An 18121-nucleotide genomic window follows, 5' to 3' on the forward strand; every position below is an offset into this window, starting at 1 on the left:
GCTCACCTGAAATTGTATGGTCACAACTCTCATTCACTGATTTTGCTTTGAATGACTAAGCTGTTATCCCAAATCAAATCTACCATCCAAAATATTTCTATGACTAAGGTTATGCCAGTGAACATACATAAGCCATTCCAGAACTCCAAGAGCAGCTTGGGATGTGACTTTGTTGAAATAAGCTTATAGCCACCCACAGAGACAACCCTGAATGAGCACCAAACTCATACAAGTCTTGGTGCCTGACCAAGATCCACCCCAATATTGTCGTATTTTCAGGAGACTCAGAAGTATGTTTACGCAGCTTTCTATCTGAGCAACAGATCACGGTAGCGTAAGTTTTGCTGATACATATTTCCATTGCTTTGTAACGAAATGTAAGGAAAATCTGTTTTTAATTTTTCTTTAAGAAAACCTAGTGTTTCATATAACTTATTCAACTTTAATATCTTAGCTGAGAATGCATGCATTCAATGAAATGTCATCCTCGAGCACTTTTAACAAAGAAATACTTACGCCACAATGCCTGAGAGGTGAAACATTTCAGCTGTTATGTAGGACAGATAACTGTAGAGGAAAACAAAGAGTGGCTCTATCACTCGGATGTTATGTGTGAATCGGGTAGTAAATGCTGCTATAAAGCCCAGGAAGACGCCGATTAGCATCCCACCGATTCCCACAACAAAGAAGTTCGCAATTCCGGCAAACACGTCAATGGTCTCAATGGTTTTCATCTGGCAAAAAGACTTGAACAAGTTGTACAGGACCTGCAGAGAAAAGAAAACACCTTGTCAAGGCCCTTTCCAACTTCCCTGTTATCACCCTGGGCACAGACAGATCTATCTGGCCTTCTAATAAGGACATTTCTTCTGTGTACCCAAGTAAGAAAGTGGCAATCATGGTGTATTCATTTGTCTTGTATTTTAAAACTGTAGCTGTAAACAAACAAGCCAAAAACTTTCAATAAAAGTGAGTTGTCAGGGAATTTATTTCTAAAATTAAGGGAGAGGCAATTTCAAAGTTGTTGCGTAACTCCAAAAACATTATTTTTTCCAGATATCATCTGAAAGATTATTTTAAAATATTTGTTTGCCATCCATCACACCCAGCTTGTGTTACCACTACTTGGGAAGTAGTATGACACCGAGAAAGCTTATCAGTGCTGTTGTGAACACATTTACCTTACAAGGTCCTATTGTGGAGCCACATGACAGAAGGGACCCACCCTTCATGGTACCCAAGATGAGGCAGTCACCCTCCCAGGTCACCAGTTCCTCCCTCCGCACTCCACCTCTTCTCCCCACCCACACGTCTGGTGTAACTGAGGCAGACCCAAAGAATTTTCTTCAAGCAAAGAGGCAACAGACTCATCTATGTGTGTGTGTGTGTGTGTGTGTGTGTGTGTGTGTGTGTGTGCATCTGCTGAAACTTTACACATATTTTGTATATGAAACACTAGGTTTTCTTATTCTTTCAGAACAATTAAAAATAGATTTCTCTTACATTTTGTTACAACGAAATGGAAATGTATACCAGCAAAGCTTCATGCTGTAGTCATGAGACTGCTCTGTTGTTTAGTGTTTTTGTTTTTGTTTTTGTTTTTTTTTCCTGAGACAGAGTCTTGCTCTGTTGCCCAGGCTGTAGTGCCGTGTTGTGATCTCGATCTCTGCTCACTGCAACCTCCGGTTCCCAAGGTCAAGCCATTCTCCTGCCTCAGCCCCCCAAGCACCTAGGATTACAGTCAGGTACCACCATGCCCAGCTAATTTTTGTATTTTTAGTAGAGATGGGGTTTCACTATGTTGACCAGGCTAGTCTCAAACTCCCGACCTCAAGTGATACACCCACCTCGGCCTCCCAAAGTGTTGGCATTACAGGCATGAGTCACCATGTCCAGCTTGCTGTTTAGTTCTTTACATAGTCTTGGTTTAATAAAGCCTTCAAGAATGCCAGGCACTTCGTGTCTGCTGGGCAATATGCTTTCGACTTGTGTCCAGGGCCACTGAGCCAACTGAAATCGGAAGTCATGGCTGCAACCCCGCCACTTTCTTTTCACAAAGCCAGCGAGTCAAATACCAGCCAAGCAGGTGGGCTGTTTCTTTTTCACTGTGATATTTACAACTTTGGGAGCACCTGGAATCTCTAGGAAAACCGACTGGTAAGGATGTGAGGGAGAAAGCCTATGCTACACCCTCATGTGGGTTCTGAGAAACTCAAAACTGATCCCATTTGTTCAGGATCAAATGACACAAAATGCCAGAGGCAATATTAGCATCTAGGTCTCCTGACCTTCTGATTAAGTTGTTCAAGGTTCAACCACTGGAGAGTGAAGTCATACTCCCTGCCAAACAGCGTGTGGCCTGGCAAATGACATCTCACTCTTTCTATGGTCAATTATTTAATACTTACGGTCATCTTTCTACCTCACTTTATGGTCATAGCCTACCATGATGTGGGTTTTATATGTTATTCTTTCCTTTTTTCTACTTGATTATAAGTTCCTTGTGATCAGTCAACACCTTATTACAATTTACATCTTCCATGTTGCCTAGTAGATGACAATAAATGTCTGCTGGCTTTGAGAAATAGTGGATAGTCCCTAGAAAACAGCGAACTTTTCCTTCTCCCTAATTGTTGCTGTAACACTCGAGATCATTTGCTGTCCTACCACCAAGAAATGACTTCAGAGAAGAACAAAAGAGACTCATTCTCCTGAAAACTTAAATAGTTTAAAGGCATCATTATTTGCCAGACAGAGAAGAAAATGACTCCAAGTAGCATCCACTTCCACTTTGAACCTGCTCTCAGCATCGGTTTTCATCCGCATCAACACGCCACTGCTACTTCCTGAGACAGGATCAGAGATGTGCTATATATATATCCCTTGCCTTCAAACAGCCAAAAGCAAAAGGAACAGCCACCAGCGTTCTCGAGGAGAGGCGGGTCTCCCAGCCATCTGCTTCTGCATGGACAGCCTCTCTCCAGGGCAACCTGAGCACCACAGTTCTGTCTCCAGCCTGCACCTGGGAGGACTCGTCTCTTCTACGCTCTAATCCCACTGCAAGACCTACTTCCTTCAAAGGCTGCCGTTCCATTTTCACTCTCAAGATTAAAATCTTAGGCCTCATTTCAGGAAGGCTTAATAGTCTCAAAACACCTGGTACCTGTGTGTGTGTGTGTGTGTATGCATGTGTGTTTTAACTGCTTTCTAACACACTTCAGTCTGCAAAGGATTTCACTGTTCCATAAAACACCGTTTTATTCACTCCTGCTCTGGGTTTTCTTTCCTTGTCCTTTCTCTTGCCGGCAACCCGGCCCCTAAACCTAGGGAATCTTTACCTATCTTTCAAGGCACAGCTGAAGCTGCTGTTGCCCCCAGCAGCCCTCCTGGACCTCTCCAGCCTGTGCAAAGACCCTGCCCTCTGACCTCTTGCACCGCAGATGATCTCCCAGAACACTCACCATCTTGTGCTATTGGTGCTGCGTCTTGAGTGTCTCGTGTCCCCAACAAAATTAGGAATTCCTTTAGCACAGAGCTGAGTCTCCTCCTTCTCCTTCCTCTCATCTCCACATTCCAGTCCATCCAATGCACTGAAGAGTAGGCTGGGGGAAGCCCAGGCGCTCCTTCTACAGGATAATGGGCATCTGCAGCCGGGTCATACCTTCCTAATCCTTACACAACTATTTTCCTGGCAACTCAATGCATCACATCTATCAAAGGTACGACCTTGTCTCAAATTCCCCTTCAGACTCTGCAAAGAGTTCAGATGGGCCACAGGCACTGTCTTCTCAGCACGCTGGGCCAAAGCTCCATTTTGATCCTTCTGCTGCCTGAGATGGCACAGCAGTGTCAGAGCACATATCTCCGGTAGAAGTGTTACCTTAACAACCAGAAAGCTTTCCACAACCTCCCACCTGTTTTTACGCTGAATCCGATACCTATTTGGTGATCAGCATGAGATAAAATTCTTCTAGTTACCACCGGCCGTAACCACATACTTAGTTCATTCCAGCTAAATCCTTAATTGTATTACAAGGAAATCTATCCAGAAAAGGTTTTGGAGTTTAAATTTATATAGGTGTATGTGTTATGTGTATATATTATGTATGTGGGCTATAAATGTCTCTAGTGAGTGGGTGCAAAGTTGATCTCCTCTTGACACTCGTATTCTTAGATTAGAATGTCAGTGATATCTATGTATTAAATTCTGTCACGGGCTAATTTGGCAGCTCTGAAATCTTTCAAATAATGAAAGATACACTGCTTGTGACTGTTTTACTTGCAAATATATATTAAAATTAAGATTTATGAACTTTGAACTTTGATTTTAAAAGCACACGAATTCTGTGAAATCATGTAAAGCAAGGGTGCGAATTATGCACATACAGTTGTGTATCAGAATGGCTCTGTTCTAGAAAAAAAATAATATTCTGGTAATTTCTTCTTATATAAAACATAAAGAATAATCATGTTGCATACAAAATTTTAAATCTATTCTGCTATTTGTAAAATCAAAATTAAGATCCAAGTGGCCACTGCTGACCCTTCATCTTCCTAAAGTTACTTTCCACTCCACAGCACATAGTGACTAGGGCTCTGGGGTACATTACTGGCCTCTATCTACAGAGCCAGCTCTCCTTAGCCAAGCCTGGTTATGTGCAGATAGAGGAAACTCTTTAAGTCTTCTTGAAAAATTTATTAGAATACTCAGTGGCTGCATTAACATATTGTAGAAATGACATTGGAATTTGTCATGGGAACATAAATCATTTGATTATGAACTATGTGGAAATGGTAGGAGTTCTCTGATAACTGGGAACTTGAAAACTCTGTCTAATAAGGAAAATTTTGGAAAGTTTTCATAAAACATTTGTTCTAAGGGAAAACACAAAACTCTTATCTAAAAATCACGCCTTTATTTTTTTTCAATTGTTTGTCATGTTTCTAGTTACTTCTAACCTACCACAGTCCTGTACAACAGCATGAAGTGTTTCATCTGCAATTTATAAGATAGATTTCTCTTGCTTTGAGACATTTATATGCTACATTTTCTTTGCTTCAGCTTTTCTAGCTCAATGTTGAATTTATCAAAATTTGGAAAAGGAGTTAATTGCACTAACCTATCATGTTACCTATCCTCAAGATTATATGCTGTGATAATGAATTTTCTCTGATTAACCCTATTCTTCTATCTGCAACTCCTAGTGACTCATATTTTGGTCGTATGCATCATGGTCCATATTTTAATATCTTACCAAAGTCCATGGGTTCCTTAAACTAACCCCTGTTCTTCTATCTGCAACTCCTAGTGACTCATAGTTTTTGCTGTATGCATCATGGCCCATATTTTTAATAACTTTCCAAAGTCCATGAGTTCCTTGAACCTCTACTAGGGATAAGACTGGATGAATGATACAAAGAATCGTCCACAAACATCCCCACCTCTATTCTTTGAAGGTACCTGACTAGGAGATAAAGTTAGAATTTTTGACACCATTGTTCTAATTATTCCTAACACATGCTCAATTCCGTACGGTACTCAGCCAATTCAGTGAGAAAAACATCTAGTAGTTTATTCTTCAGCAAACCTGTGGGTATGCCCTGATATGTTGTGGATCTGGCTTTGAGGGTCCATAGACTCTCAGCCTGGGCAAAGAAGTTACCAAGGGAGGCTCTTAGATATGAAACCATGACAGTGGTTCTGACTGACAGGCTCTGGTCATTCCTTGGCAAAGGCTTCCACCTCAAAGCACCAGCCAGGACCTTGCTCTGTCTGTGCCCTTCTTCCGGGTGGAGGGACAAGCTCTCACTTTGGCTCCCTGCCCTCCCTGGATCAACCCCCTCTTTCTTTCCATGAAACCACAGTTGTGTCCCCGGGCCTCCTGAGAGGAAGCACAAGGTGTGCGTCTAGAGGGCCTGCTACCTTTGCACGCTCTAAACAGTGACTTAGCCAGATCCTTTCCTGAGATTTGATTCGGGACAAACTCTAAGAATGGACTACTGAGATGTCTGAATAAAAATCGGATCAGAGGTGGGAAAGCAGTGCGGAAGCCTGGTGTGTCATTCTGAAACTAACTTTATGGAGCTGTCCTAGAAGGACTGCAACAGGCCCATTTATTTCTTTGTAAAGTTCCCTTTACACTAAACAGACTCACTCCAGGAATTCCACATTTAAATGTCCACAGTCTCCCTCAACAGGGTAAAATTTACATATCAAGCGTAAGTCAGAATGGAAAACTTCATGCCTTTTGCCTCTGAAAATTAGAAGGAGTTGTAAAATGTCTCTACTGTTATGGCAGTTTCCCAGTTAAAATTTAATATTGGTAAGTTAATGACTACTCAGTTAATCAATAATGAAATACATGAATTGGATTTTGTTACTTAAGTGAGGTAACTTAGCTGTCTTAAAGTATCTATCTTAGCATCTATACCACAAATTGTGACCGATAAATTATCTTCTACATAATAATGTTCACATGAAGTTAATGGATGCCCTTAGAGATCATATTTTATTCATTCTGAGGATTTGTTTATGCAGTAGAATACAGGCTAACAGAGAGTAACTTGGTTTCTATGTAGACTTTTATTATTATTATTATTTTGAGATGGAGTCTCACTCTGTTGCACAGGATGGAATGCAGTGGCATGATCTTGGCTCACTGCAACCTCTGCCTCCCTGGCTCAAGCTAACCTCCCACTTCAGCCTCCCTAGTAGCTGGGATAACAGGTACCTACCACCATGCCCAGCTAAATTTTTTAAAATTTATTTTTAGCAGAGACCGGGTTTCACCATGTTGACCAGGCTTGTCTTGAACTCCTGACCCTTAAGTGATCAGCTGCCTTGGCCTCTCAAAGTACTCGGACCACAGGTGTGAGCCACTGCACCCAGCCTACTATGTAGACTTTTAAATGAGTCAGGAATGACATTTTAATGATAAGAGCAAGTGGAGAGGGAATTAAAAATTAAGTCCTTTAATTTTTAATTAAATATTTTTATGCCTCAATTTTCTTATCTGAATAATAGGAGAAATGCCTGTTTCATAATTTGTCATACAGACCTGAGCATGAAGGGGGCATTCACAAGTTAGTGGCTATCATTACTGTCGCTTTTACGACTACCGAGCTGCGGCTAACAACAAACAGCATCATCAGTGCTTCCTAACTGAGTTATCAGTCAAGCATCACTTGAGTGTCTGTAACTGGTGGAGACAGAGTTCTTTGTAGGTTTGTGGGTGAGGAGAGAGTCTTTCTCATCCCTTCTTTCAACCTGTGCCTATGTTCATAAGACAGGGTAGAAGTAAATTCTGCAAACCTTAAGATCATAACAGCCTCTGACTCTAATTATATGTAGTCTAAGATAGAATTGCAAATAATTTGTGCCTTCTGAATAAATACTCACTTATGAGAAGGTGATGACGGCCAGAAACGCTCTGGTTAAATAGTATTAGAAAGCGAGCAGTGAGCATGTGACAAAAACTTTCCATAAAATCATTAACGTAATAACTAAAGCATCCCCAGATAGAGAATGGCACTTAGTAGATATTATCATTTCACCTGTAGTATACACATTTGATACTGACAGAATTTCTTCTCACAAAGAACTCTGGGATGTGAAGTCTTTTAAATTATGATCAAAGACATCATTTTTGAAAATGCCAAAATGATAAATCATCACAGTTGCAAAGGCCAAAATTATATGTTCCTCTGGCATGAACAGGGCCTTGTCAACATGGACCAGCTACATATTTTTCAGGGCCCTGTGCAAAATGAAAATGAGGAGTCAGTTTTATGATGATAAATAAATCATCAATAATGAACTTAAAAGTACTAAGAATTTTAAGACAGTGTCATCAGAGCATTAAACCAAATGAAGGGCTCTGGGCAACTGTTCATGAAATGGCCCTGTGTGCAGGGTCTCGCCCCTGCCATTTGAGGTGCAGAGGGCCACTGCAGGTGGCCGGGCAGCCCCCACCTGTTGGAGTCATGCAGTGTGAATGTGAAACTCACCACTGTTACTGCATCATTCAGCAGGGACTCGCCAAAGACCAGGATGTAGAGCTGCTCATTGACGTGAATGTTCTCAAAGACGGCAAGCACAGCCACAGGATCCACAGCTGAGATCAAGCTGCCGAAGAGCAGGTTCTGGAGCAAAGTGATGTCGCTGAGGCCGAATGCTTCGATCTGGCAGATACCAAACAAAGACACCCCAATGCCAATGGAATTCCAAAGTGTCCCTACCACTGCATACCAGAAAATGGTGCCAATGTTCTCAAAGAATGGGCGAGTGGGCATGAAATAGCCAGCATCCAGCACAATGGGTGGGAGGAGGTACAAGAAAAACACATCAGTCTTCATCGCAGGGGGAGACTTCTCATCAACGCCAAAAATAATCCCGCCTAGTAGAAGTCCAACCATTATAAGAAGGCAGCTCTCAGGCACTATTGTGGGCAACTTGTGATACAGATGGAAGCCTGGTAAGGAAAAAATAAGACACAGAACTTGGGTTATGGAGGAATTTTGGAGATGGGAAATTGGTTCCCTTTGTCAGAACCAGTGGGTCCTATTTCACCATCTCCTAAGTCAGTATCACTGTCTTTAGACTGGCTTCCTAGATTATAATGCAAACCGGAGGTTTTCCTTAAGACTATTCAGGAAGCACATGTAGGAAAAAAATTAATGTTACATCAAAATTGTAACACGTTATCTACATTATATAGTTTTTATTTTTTTAAACCCCTATCAAGCTTTTCTTAAACATTGGAACTATGGAAATGGAATAATGTAATTTATTATTATTAATATTGAGATGGAGTCTCGCTCTGTCACCCAGGCTGGAGTGCCGTGGTACGATCTCGGTTCACTGCAAACTTTGCCTCCTAGGTTCAAGCAATTCTCTCTGCTTCCGCCTCCTGAGTAGATAGGATTACAGGAATACACCACCATGCCTGGCTAATTTTTGTATTGTTAGTAGAGACAGGGATTGCCATGTTGGCCAGGCTGGTCTCAAACTCCTGACCTCAGGTGATCCTCCTGCCTTGGCTTCCCAAAGTACTGGGATTACAGGTATGAGCCACAGCACCCAGCACAATTTTATATGTGAAATAGTTCAGTGATTTCCAAAACATTTTCAGATGTAACATCTCATTTCATCCTTGCAAAAACCCTAATGAGTAGGCAAGGAAGTTATTTTCATGCTTTGTAAAAATTTAAGTGGGAATTGAAGCTGAAAGAGATCCAGGGTCTTACTACCAAGGTGGTCAGGTCACAGGCCATTTCTAGATTACTACTGTCATCTGTGGCATTCAGAAACGTTTCCTATTTATTTATTTTCAGTGTCTGATTCTTGCATTTGGAGCACTAAATAGGTTTATTTTTGAGACATTTACTCCTTCAGAGACAACCCTATCAATTCTTCAAGATGCTTCAGGTAACTACTCTATGAGAGAGATAAACGTGCCGTGATTGCTAATCTCAAAGAGTTCCCAATCGAGCTCCCAAAATGTATTTACGACCTACTCTAATACAAGGCAACATGTGGTCATGCCCCAGTCATGTGCTGTGGGAACAGAGGAAGAGGAAGTCTGCTGAGGAAGACCCAGAGTAGGGCAATATCTGGACAGGGCTTAAAAGACAGGCGTTCAACAGAGGCATGAAGCGGCTTCTAGTAAATGAAAAATGGTGGGAAGTATTCATCTTTTATTTCGTGGTAGAGCCCATTGAGGCCTTAAAAGAGAACGTGTTAGGAGGAGGCCAGTAGGGAAAGAGGGGGAGATGTGGCTTGGGTCAGCAGATGGAGGCAATGTGGAAAGTGACTTAACACACGAAGATCACTGCACAGAGCTTCGGTTCGGATAACACTTATTTGCAGGCCAACAGCAGCCATCCTGCAGGCATTCAATACATTATAGAACTAAAGCACAATATGAGAATGCTATGCTTTGGTGGGGCCCCTCTAAAACTCGAGTGTTGCCAATGTGATAGCCTTAAAAGATGGAGCATTTAAGGGGGGATTAGACCATGAGGGCTCCTTTCTCATTAGTGGGATGAAGGGCCTTACCACAGAGGCTTCTCACAGTGTTGCTGGTTGGTTAGCAGGCATAGTACTTAACCACTGCGCCTGTAACATCACAAATGCCTCCAAATGTTAGTTGCCTTCCCCTTCTCTATGTAAGAAGGCAAGAGAAAATAGTTTTAAAGAAATGCACAGAAGCCATAGGATCCATGGAGACAAACAGGAAAATGAATGAGGCCTGGTTTTGGAGGCTCCCATTTCCTCTTTCACCTTTTCCTTTCACTGACCCAGCAGCCTCAGAGACCCATGCTTTCACATGGGGTGCTGCTCTTCTTGATGGATCAAAAGGATATTCTCATTCCTAAGGTTGGAGAATGGAAAGCTGGGGAAAAGACAGAAAGGAAGGAACAGACACTGCTGAAATGCGTCTCAGAGACCAACATGCCTGCAATGCTCAGGCAACGAGACTGATCCTGACCGGAAACCTGGGGAAGGAGAAACAACCAAGAAGCAGCCAATAAAACACAGCAAAATAAATGCAAGTGCAGTTAGAATGAAGACCCGCCCCAGCCCCCCCCATAACAGTGGGTCAAAGGAGTCATGAAGGAAGCCAGATGGAGGAAAATCCAGTGGTATCAAAATCAGAAAAGAATAGCAACAAACTCAGGGACACTTGTTGAAAAAAATCAAATAGTTTCATGTTTTAAAATCAGCACTCCTTTCTTAAATGAGTACTTGGGTCACTCAGAATTGACCTGAGTGACCCTTTTATAAAAAAGGATAGCAATTACTGAGTTTGCCAAACTGTTTCATGGGCAAGAAGAGAGTAAATGAAGGACCGTCACACGAGATCTTAATTCAGTGATTTGTGGTGAACATAAACAGAGGAACTGTTGTGTAACATGCTCTCTGACGGCATAAAAGATTTTCTGGGTAGGTGTCTGTGTTTTATGAACTACCAAAGTAAAACTCATCAGCTAAGTAATTAGTGACAACAGATAAAAGAAGTCTTCTTAAATTTCATTGTTCACAGAATAAAACAAATAAATCAAAAATTACAAAGGTGCATGCATTTATGGCTCCCCTCCTCCAAGTATTTCTTAAAGAAATGGACTTGAATAGAGAAAATTTGCTTTCCTGGAATCATCATCCTACCTGACATTATCAAGAAATATATCAGTTATTGGCAAAAAATGTATCAGTCATTGACAAATATATCAGTTATTTGGGGGAAAAAAGCAAAGGAATTTTTGGATGACTTTTACAAAGCTGTCCAAAGGCTACTGCAAGTACAGCCTACTGTGTAGTCCAGTGGTTGCCAACATTTTTATGTAAAGGGCCAGATAGTAATATTTTCAGCTTGTTGGTTACAATTACACGTGGCGATAAGTGCAAAAGTAGCCATAGATAATACTGAAATGGTCCAGGCATGGTGATTCACGCCTGTAATCCCAGCACTTTAGGAAGCCGAAGCAGATAGATTACTTGAGGTCAGGAGTTTGAGACCAGCCTGGCCAACATGGTGAAACTCCATTTTTACTAAAAATAAAACAAACAAAAAAAGTTTGGCATGGTGGCACATGCCTATAGACTCAGTTACTTGGGAAACTGAGGCAGGAGAATCACTTGAATCTGGGTGGCAGAGGTTGCAGTGAGCTGAGATTGCACCACTGCACTCCAGCCTGTGTGACAGAGCAAGACTCCGTTGCAAAAGAAGAGAAAAAATACAACATTGAAATGAATGAGTCTGGCTATGTTCCAATACAAGTTTATTCATCGTCATAGCAACTAGAATTTCATACAACTTTATTTTTATGTCACAAAATATTCTTCTTTTGATTTAGTTAACTATTTAAAAGTGTAAAAGCTATTCTCAGCCCAGGACTCATAAAAAGCCAGGCTGCAGGCTGCATTTGGCCCCAAGGCTGTAATTTACCGAGTGCTCCTATATTTCCTGCTAACTTCTGTTTGTAGTGTTTCAAGCATTTTACCTTGTGTCATTCAATTTTTATTACTAGCAGGTAAAACCCTGCGAGAATGGAAGTATATAAGAATTACTACTTTATTTTAATTGCAATAGAAACTCACTTATTGGTAAGGAAAATAGGATTAGACGTCTCTTATACAAAGTACATAGTGAAGACATTCCTCTCTTAGGTTGAATCTTTTAATTTCTCTCTGCATGCAAGTGTTAAAATTAAGTGAGCTTAAGTACTAACCATCTGTGCATAACCAAGTGCAGTCCAATTTATTCACTATTTTCTCATTATACCTAAAATAATCTATTTGCCAAATTTTGGGAAGACAGCAAAGAGAGAAACAACACAGAAAACTTTCAGACAGCCAGGTCAACAAAGAGCAAAAATGTAAAAATCCAAATCAGAGAAAACCCACCAGCACCACCAACAATGCACAAAATCAGTTTCAGAAAATGAAAAAGACAAAAAAAAACGATTTTTTTTTTTTTTGGATGAAGTCTTGCTCTGTCACACAGGCTGGAGTATAGTGGCGTGATGATCTTGGCTCACTGCAACCTCTGCTTCCCAGGTTCAAATGATTCTCCTGCTTCAGCCTTCTGAATAGCTGGGAATACAGCTGTGCACCACCACATCCAGCTAATTTTTGTATTTTTAGTAAAGACGGGATTTCCCCATGTTGGTCAGGCTGGTCTTCAACTCCTGACCTCAGGTGATCCGCCTACCTCAGCCTCCCAAAGTGCTGAGATTACAGGCAGTAGCCACCACACCTGGCCCAAAGAACCACAATTCTAATTAACAACAACAACAACAAAAAAAAAAAAAAAAAAAAAAAGAGGCGGGTGGATCACTTGAGGTCAGAGTTCGACACTAGCCTGACCAACATGGGTGAAACCCTGTCTTTACTAAAAATACAAAATTAGCCAGGTACGGTGGCACACGCCTGTAATTCCAGCTTCTTGGGAGGCTGAGGCAGGAGAATTGCTTGAACCTGGGAGGCGGACATTGTTGTAGCCAAGATCGCGCCACTGCACTCCAGCCTGGGCAACAAGAGTGAAACTCCGTCTCAAAAAAAAAAAAAAAGCACGCGACCTTATATGAGGCTCTCGTTGTATTGCTATTTTGGTTATTTTAAAGACTATGAAGAGTTTGATTTGAAATTATGCAGGGTCCCTATGTGGTTTTTTTTTTTATTTTTACTTTATTTTATTTTATTTTTTTAAAGCAAACTGGTGTGTATTTTCATGTGGTTTGCACGGCCCAGCCTCACAGCACCGTTATAAACCCTCCTCTTTCTGACTGTCTTTTGTGAGACAGGTTTTGTTTGTTTGTTTGTTTTTACAGCTGAAACCAACCAGCAAGCTCTTGATGACCAAGAGGCATTTCTTTCAAAGCTATAGGGCACAAACAGTTGACCACAGATTACTAAATTTGCATTGTTCTGCAGAATTATTTCCTTCAGGGACAGATTTTCCAACCTAAGAAACTACCTACTGTATGTATTCTCTTGAGGGAGAGATGAACCCTTCAGCCGCTAAGACCCAAGAAAACGCCTCACTGCCTTAACCTTAACTGTTCTTCCTGGCGCTAAAAAGAGCTGTATTTTTTAAACTGCTGGGGCAAGCAAAGCAACCCCAAAAGAATTGATGTGTGTTTAAAAAAAAAAAAAAACCCGGTGAGGAACAACTGGTGATTTTTATGCAGAAACTAAATAATCCTTAACAAATAAATCTATTTTGGAATCACAAAAAAAAAAAAAAAAAAAAAAAACATGTAACACAATCACTCCCCTTTGGAAGTTAGCAGAGTGGGGCAGAGAGAGAGCCCTCAGGAGAGAAGGCACTAGCTCTGAGTAAACAAACACAAACCTAATACATGCTATGTATCTTAGGCAGGCTTAAAGAAAAAAGAATTGACATTTAGTGGCTCAACAATATTTTCCAAACCTGTGTTACATACAGCAGGTGTCCCCAACCCGCAGACCATGGATGGGTACCAGTCTGTGGCCTGTTAGAAACCAAGCCACAAAGCAGAAGGTGAGTGGCAGGTGAATGAGTGAAGCTTCATCTGTATTTACAGCTGCGGCCTATCATTCACGTTACCACCTGCCCTCTGCCTCCTGTCAGATCAGTGGCAACATTAGATTTTCATAGGAGCATGAACCCGATTGTGAACTGCACATGTGAGGGATCTAAGTTGCACACTCCTTATGAGACTCTAATGCCTGATGATCTGTCACTGTCTCCTATCACCCTCAGAGGGGATGGTCTAGTTGCAGGAAAACAAGCTCAGGGCTCCCAGTGATTCTATATTATGGTGAGTTGTATCATTATTTCATTATAGATTACAATGGAATAATAATAGAAATAAAGTGTACAATAAATGTATTGCATTTAAATCATCCTGAAACATTCCCCCACACCCTTGTCCATGAAAAAAGTATCTTCCACAAAACCAGTCCCTGGTACCAAAAAGGTTGGAGACCACTGAAGTGCAGGACAAGCACCTGTACTCGCCAAGTGAGCAGACAAATAAATAAATAATACACCACAGAAATTGAATCAAATTCAATAAATGAAACAATTAACCGACCTACACAAACTACTTACCATATGTGAATGTGGATTTGTCATTGCATTCAGTCATAAGCTGGGACTGAAAGATACATTTAATAATTACTCCACAAAAAATAGTTCCACCATGGAACACATAAGTTTTAAAAAATGCTCCAATTACTAGGTTTATAAAGGACTTCCAATAATGACTGAAAAAATAAAAACAAAACATTAAAAAAATTGTTGGGATTATTCCAAAGCAGAACTTAAATAGTATCTGATTTTTACACACAATTTAGCCACTTACAAAGAAAAAGAAAACTTATAATGAGCTCAGGTCATTCATCCAAACTTGAAAGGCGACAAACACTAAGTTAAACTCTTAATCAGATATTTACTGAGTACCTTCTATGTACAAGGCTCTAAAGGATGTGAGCTTGAGTCATGAGTGGGCCCTGTCTTCAGGGAGCTTATATCTGGCACAGAAGATAGGACCAGGGCACAAATCATTATAACACAAGATGGAAAGGGATAAATGCTATTAAGAAGGAGATGAAAAGTGGGGTTGTGGGGGTTCATTCAGAAGCAGAGACTCAAGAAGACTTCATGGATAAGGTGGCATTAAGATTGCTGGATGTGGATTTTTGTATTCCAAGGGGGAGGAAGCCAAACACAGGTTTGAGGAAAGGCTGAATGCCATGGGGAAAGAGATACATTACTGGCCTGGTCACGAGGTGCTTGGGCTGCAGGGGAGGGGAGAGCTGAGCCAAAAGGAAGGAGCCATATCTCTGAAGAGCTGCCTCTCTTCTTTGAGCATGTGGGAGCCTAGTGAAGAAACCTCACAACCACCCTCTCTTCTGCCTATGGAGTGACAGGGAGAAGTCCCTCCCCAGAAACAAAAGAACCAAAGACTGGCTTTGGAAAAAAGCAGATCAAGGCTGCCCAATGAGTTAAACCAAACAGATGTGATTAACCACTAGTGAAAATAAGTATGTTTTCTTTAAACATGTGACTAAAACATTTAGCAACAGCCGAAATTTCAAAGGGACCCATGCTTGATCCCATAAAGAGAGTCTGGGAAAAGCCAACCAGGACAAGGAGCGGCGAATGACAGAATGTGAGTATTTAGCAAGGAAAAAGAACTCCTACATATAACAACAACGACAACAAAACCCATATCTTTTGCAGATGGCACACATAATATTATTAGAAAATTTAAGAAAAGTGTTATACATCAAGAATATTGAGGCATTACATGTGATCAAGAAAAAGAGGAAGCCGTAAGAGTTATCAACCTCATTCAATCATTTTTGTCATTCATTATGTATTTATTGAGATCTCAGGTGCTGGGGTGCAGGAAAGTGTTAAACAAAATCTCTGCACTGGAGAGCTGATGGCTAGTGTGGGAAAAAGAAAATAAGTCAGTCAGCCAATAAAGGCATAGTAGCATGCAGTGATGAGCGCTGCAGACAAAAGCAGAGACCAGTGAGATAATCGTTTTGATTGATGAGAGAATTCTCATCAGTGTGGTCAGGGAAGCTTCACTGGTGAGTGGCACCTGAACAAAGCCTTGAATGAAGTGAAGGTGTGAAACATAGTGGAAGAACTTTCCAGAGCAGGGAAGAAAAGAACAAGGGCACAAGCCCTGAGTTGGGAGCACCTTGAGTAAAGAGGCCACTCTGGCTGGTACTTGGAGAGTGAAGGAGAACAAGATAAGAAATGAGGACAGAGGGACAGAAAAATGTTAGAGCCTGCAGAGCCTGTGGCCCTGGGACAGACGTTGGATATTTCCTGATAGCAAGGAGACTTTTCAGCAGAGGAATGTCATGACCAGGTCCCCAGCATTGAAAAACACTGCTGCTATTGAAAAACAAAAGCAGGCAGGCCAGGGAAAAGTCTTTTTCAGCAACCCAGGAGAGGGCTGAGAGTGGCTTCCATCCATTAAGGGATGGTGAATATGACAGGAGTGGGGATGCGGGGTGTATTGTAACAGCTGCTACAACAGAATGTGCTGCTGGCCTGGATGAAGGATGTAAAACATCCTTCATCCTGATGATCAGGGATGAATCCATAGTTTGGGATTCAACAACAAATGTGTAGAGTGGAGTTATTTACTGAGATGGAAAGCACTAAGAAGACAGAAAATTTTAGGAGAGAAACCAAATATGGTAAATACCAATCAGAAATCCTTTAAAAATACCATGGAGCTTAACAAAAATTGATAGCATGATTTAGCTAGAAGAAATGGCAGAAAATTTCTAGGGGGCTAGAGAAGAGTTATCCCTTCTCACAGAGTATGATGCCACACTCGCCCACACCACAGCTAAACACATCACGGTATGTTCTTATTAACCCCATAATGGATCTTAGGGATGAAACAGTAAATCCAGACAACGATGTACAGAGGTAAATGGATGTCATATAAAGTAAGAAGCTGTATAACAATAAGGAAAGAAAGCATAATTTAACCAGTGATATAGGAACAGGCAGATAGAAATAGCAAACACATATCTACAGGTTTCTTTTTACTTCTACAGCTGTGGAAAATTCCATGAAGGTCAAAGAGTTTAACATTAAGCAAAAATAATCTAAAAAAAAAACAGAAAGTACTTCTTAAAAAAAATTTTTTTATTACTTTAAGTTCTGGGATACATGTGCAGAAGGTACAAGTTTGTTATGCAGGTATACGTGTGCCATGGTGGCTTGCTGCATCCATCAATCCATCATCTAGGTTTTAAGCCCCACATGCATTAAGTATTTGTCCTAATGCTCTCCCTCCCCTTGGCCTCCAACCACTGACAGGCCCCAGTGTGTAATGTTCCCCTCCCTGTGGCCATGTGTTCTCAATGTTTAACTCACATTTATGAATGAAAACATGCAGTGTTTGGTTTTCTGTTCCTGTGTTAGTTTGCTGAGAATGACGGTTTCCAGCTTCTTCCATGTCCCTGTAAAGGACATGAACTCATTCTTTTTTATGGCTATATAGTATTCCACGATGTATATGTGCCATATTTTCTTTAGCCAGTCCATCACTGATGGGCATCTTGTTTGGTTCCAAGTCTTTGCTATTGTGAATAGCACTGCAATAAACATACATGTGCATGTGTCTTTATAGTAGAATGATCTTTAATCCTTTGGAAATACCCAGTAATGGGATTGCTGGGTCAAATGGTATTTCTGGAAGACAGTGGGGAATTGCCACACTGTCTTCCACAATGGTTGAACTAATTTACACTCCCATCAATGGTGTAAAAGCATTCCTATTTCTCCACATCCTCGGCATCTGTTGTTCCTGCTATTTTAAGGATCGCCATTCTAGTTGGTGTGAGATGTTATCTAATTGTGGTTTTGATTTGCATTTCTTTAATGATCAGTGATGATAAACTTTTTTTCATATGCATCTCGGCCACATAAATGTCTTCTTTTAAGAAGTGTCTGTTCAGCCGGGCGCGGTGGCTCAAGCCTGTAATCCCAGCACTTTGGGAGGCTGAGGCGGGTGGATCACGAGGTCAAGAGATCGAGACCATCCTGGTCAACATGGTGAAACCCCATCTCTACTAAAAATACAAAAAATTAGC

General features: G+C 41.1%; 1 protein-coding gene across 3 annotated transcripts in view; it reads right to left on the minus strand.

The window, feature by feature from the left end:
• Positions 1 to 18121, minus strand: part of SLC9A2 (solute carrier family 9 member A2) — a 99124-nt gene that overhangs the window by 51239 nt on the left and 29764 nt on the right. For all 3 annotated transcript variants that reach the window (XM_003922791.3, XM_074400550.1, XM_074400543.1), the window contains exons 2-3: positions 8008 to 8471; positions 517 to 767 (exon numbers count right to left, since the gene is read on the minus strand). In XM_003922791.3, the coding sequence (XP_003922840.1) occupies positions 517 to 767; positions 8008 to 8471 (715 nt within the window). The remainder of the gene's footprint in view (positions 1 to 516; positions 768 to 8007; positions 8472 to 18121) is intronic.

This window comes from Saimiri boliviensis, chromosome 1 (assembly GCF_048565385.1).
Source record: "Saimiri boliviensis isolate mSaiBol1 chromosome 1, mSaiBol1.pri, whole genome shotgun sequence".
NCBI classification, from domain to species: domain Eukaryota; kingdom Metazoa; phylum Chordata; class Mammalia; order Primates; family Cebidae; genus Saimiri; species Saimiri boliviensis.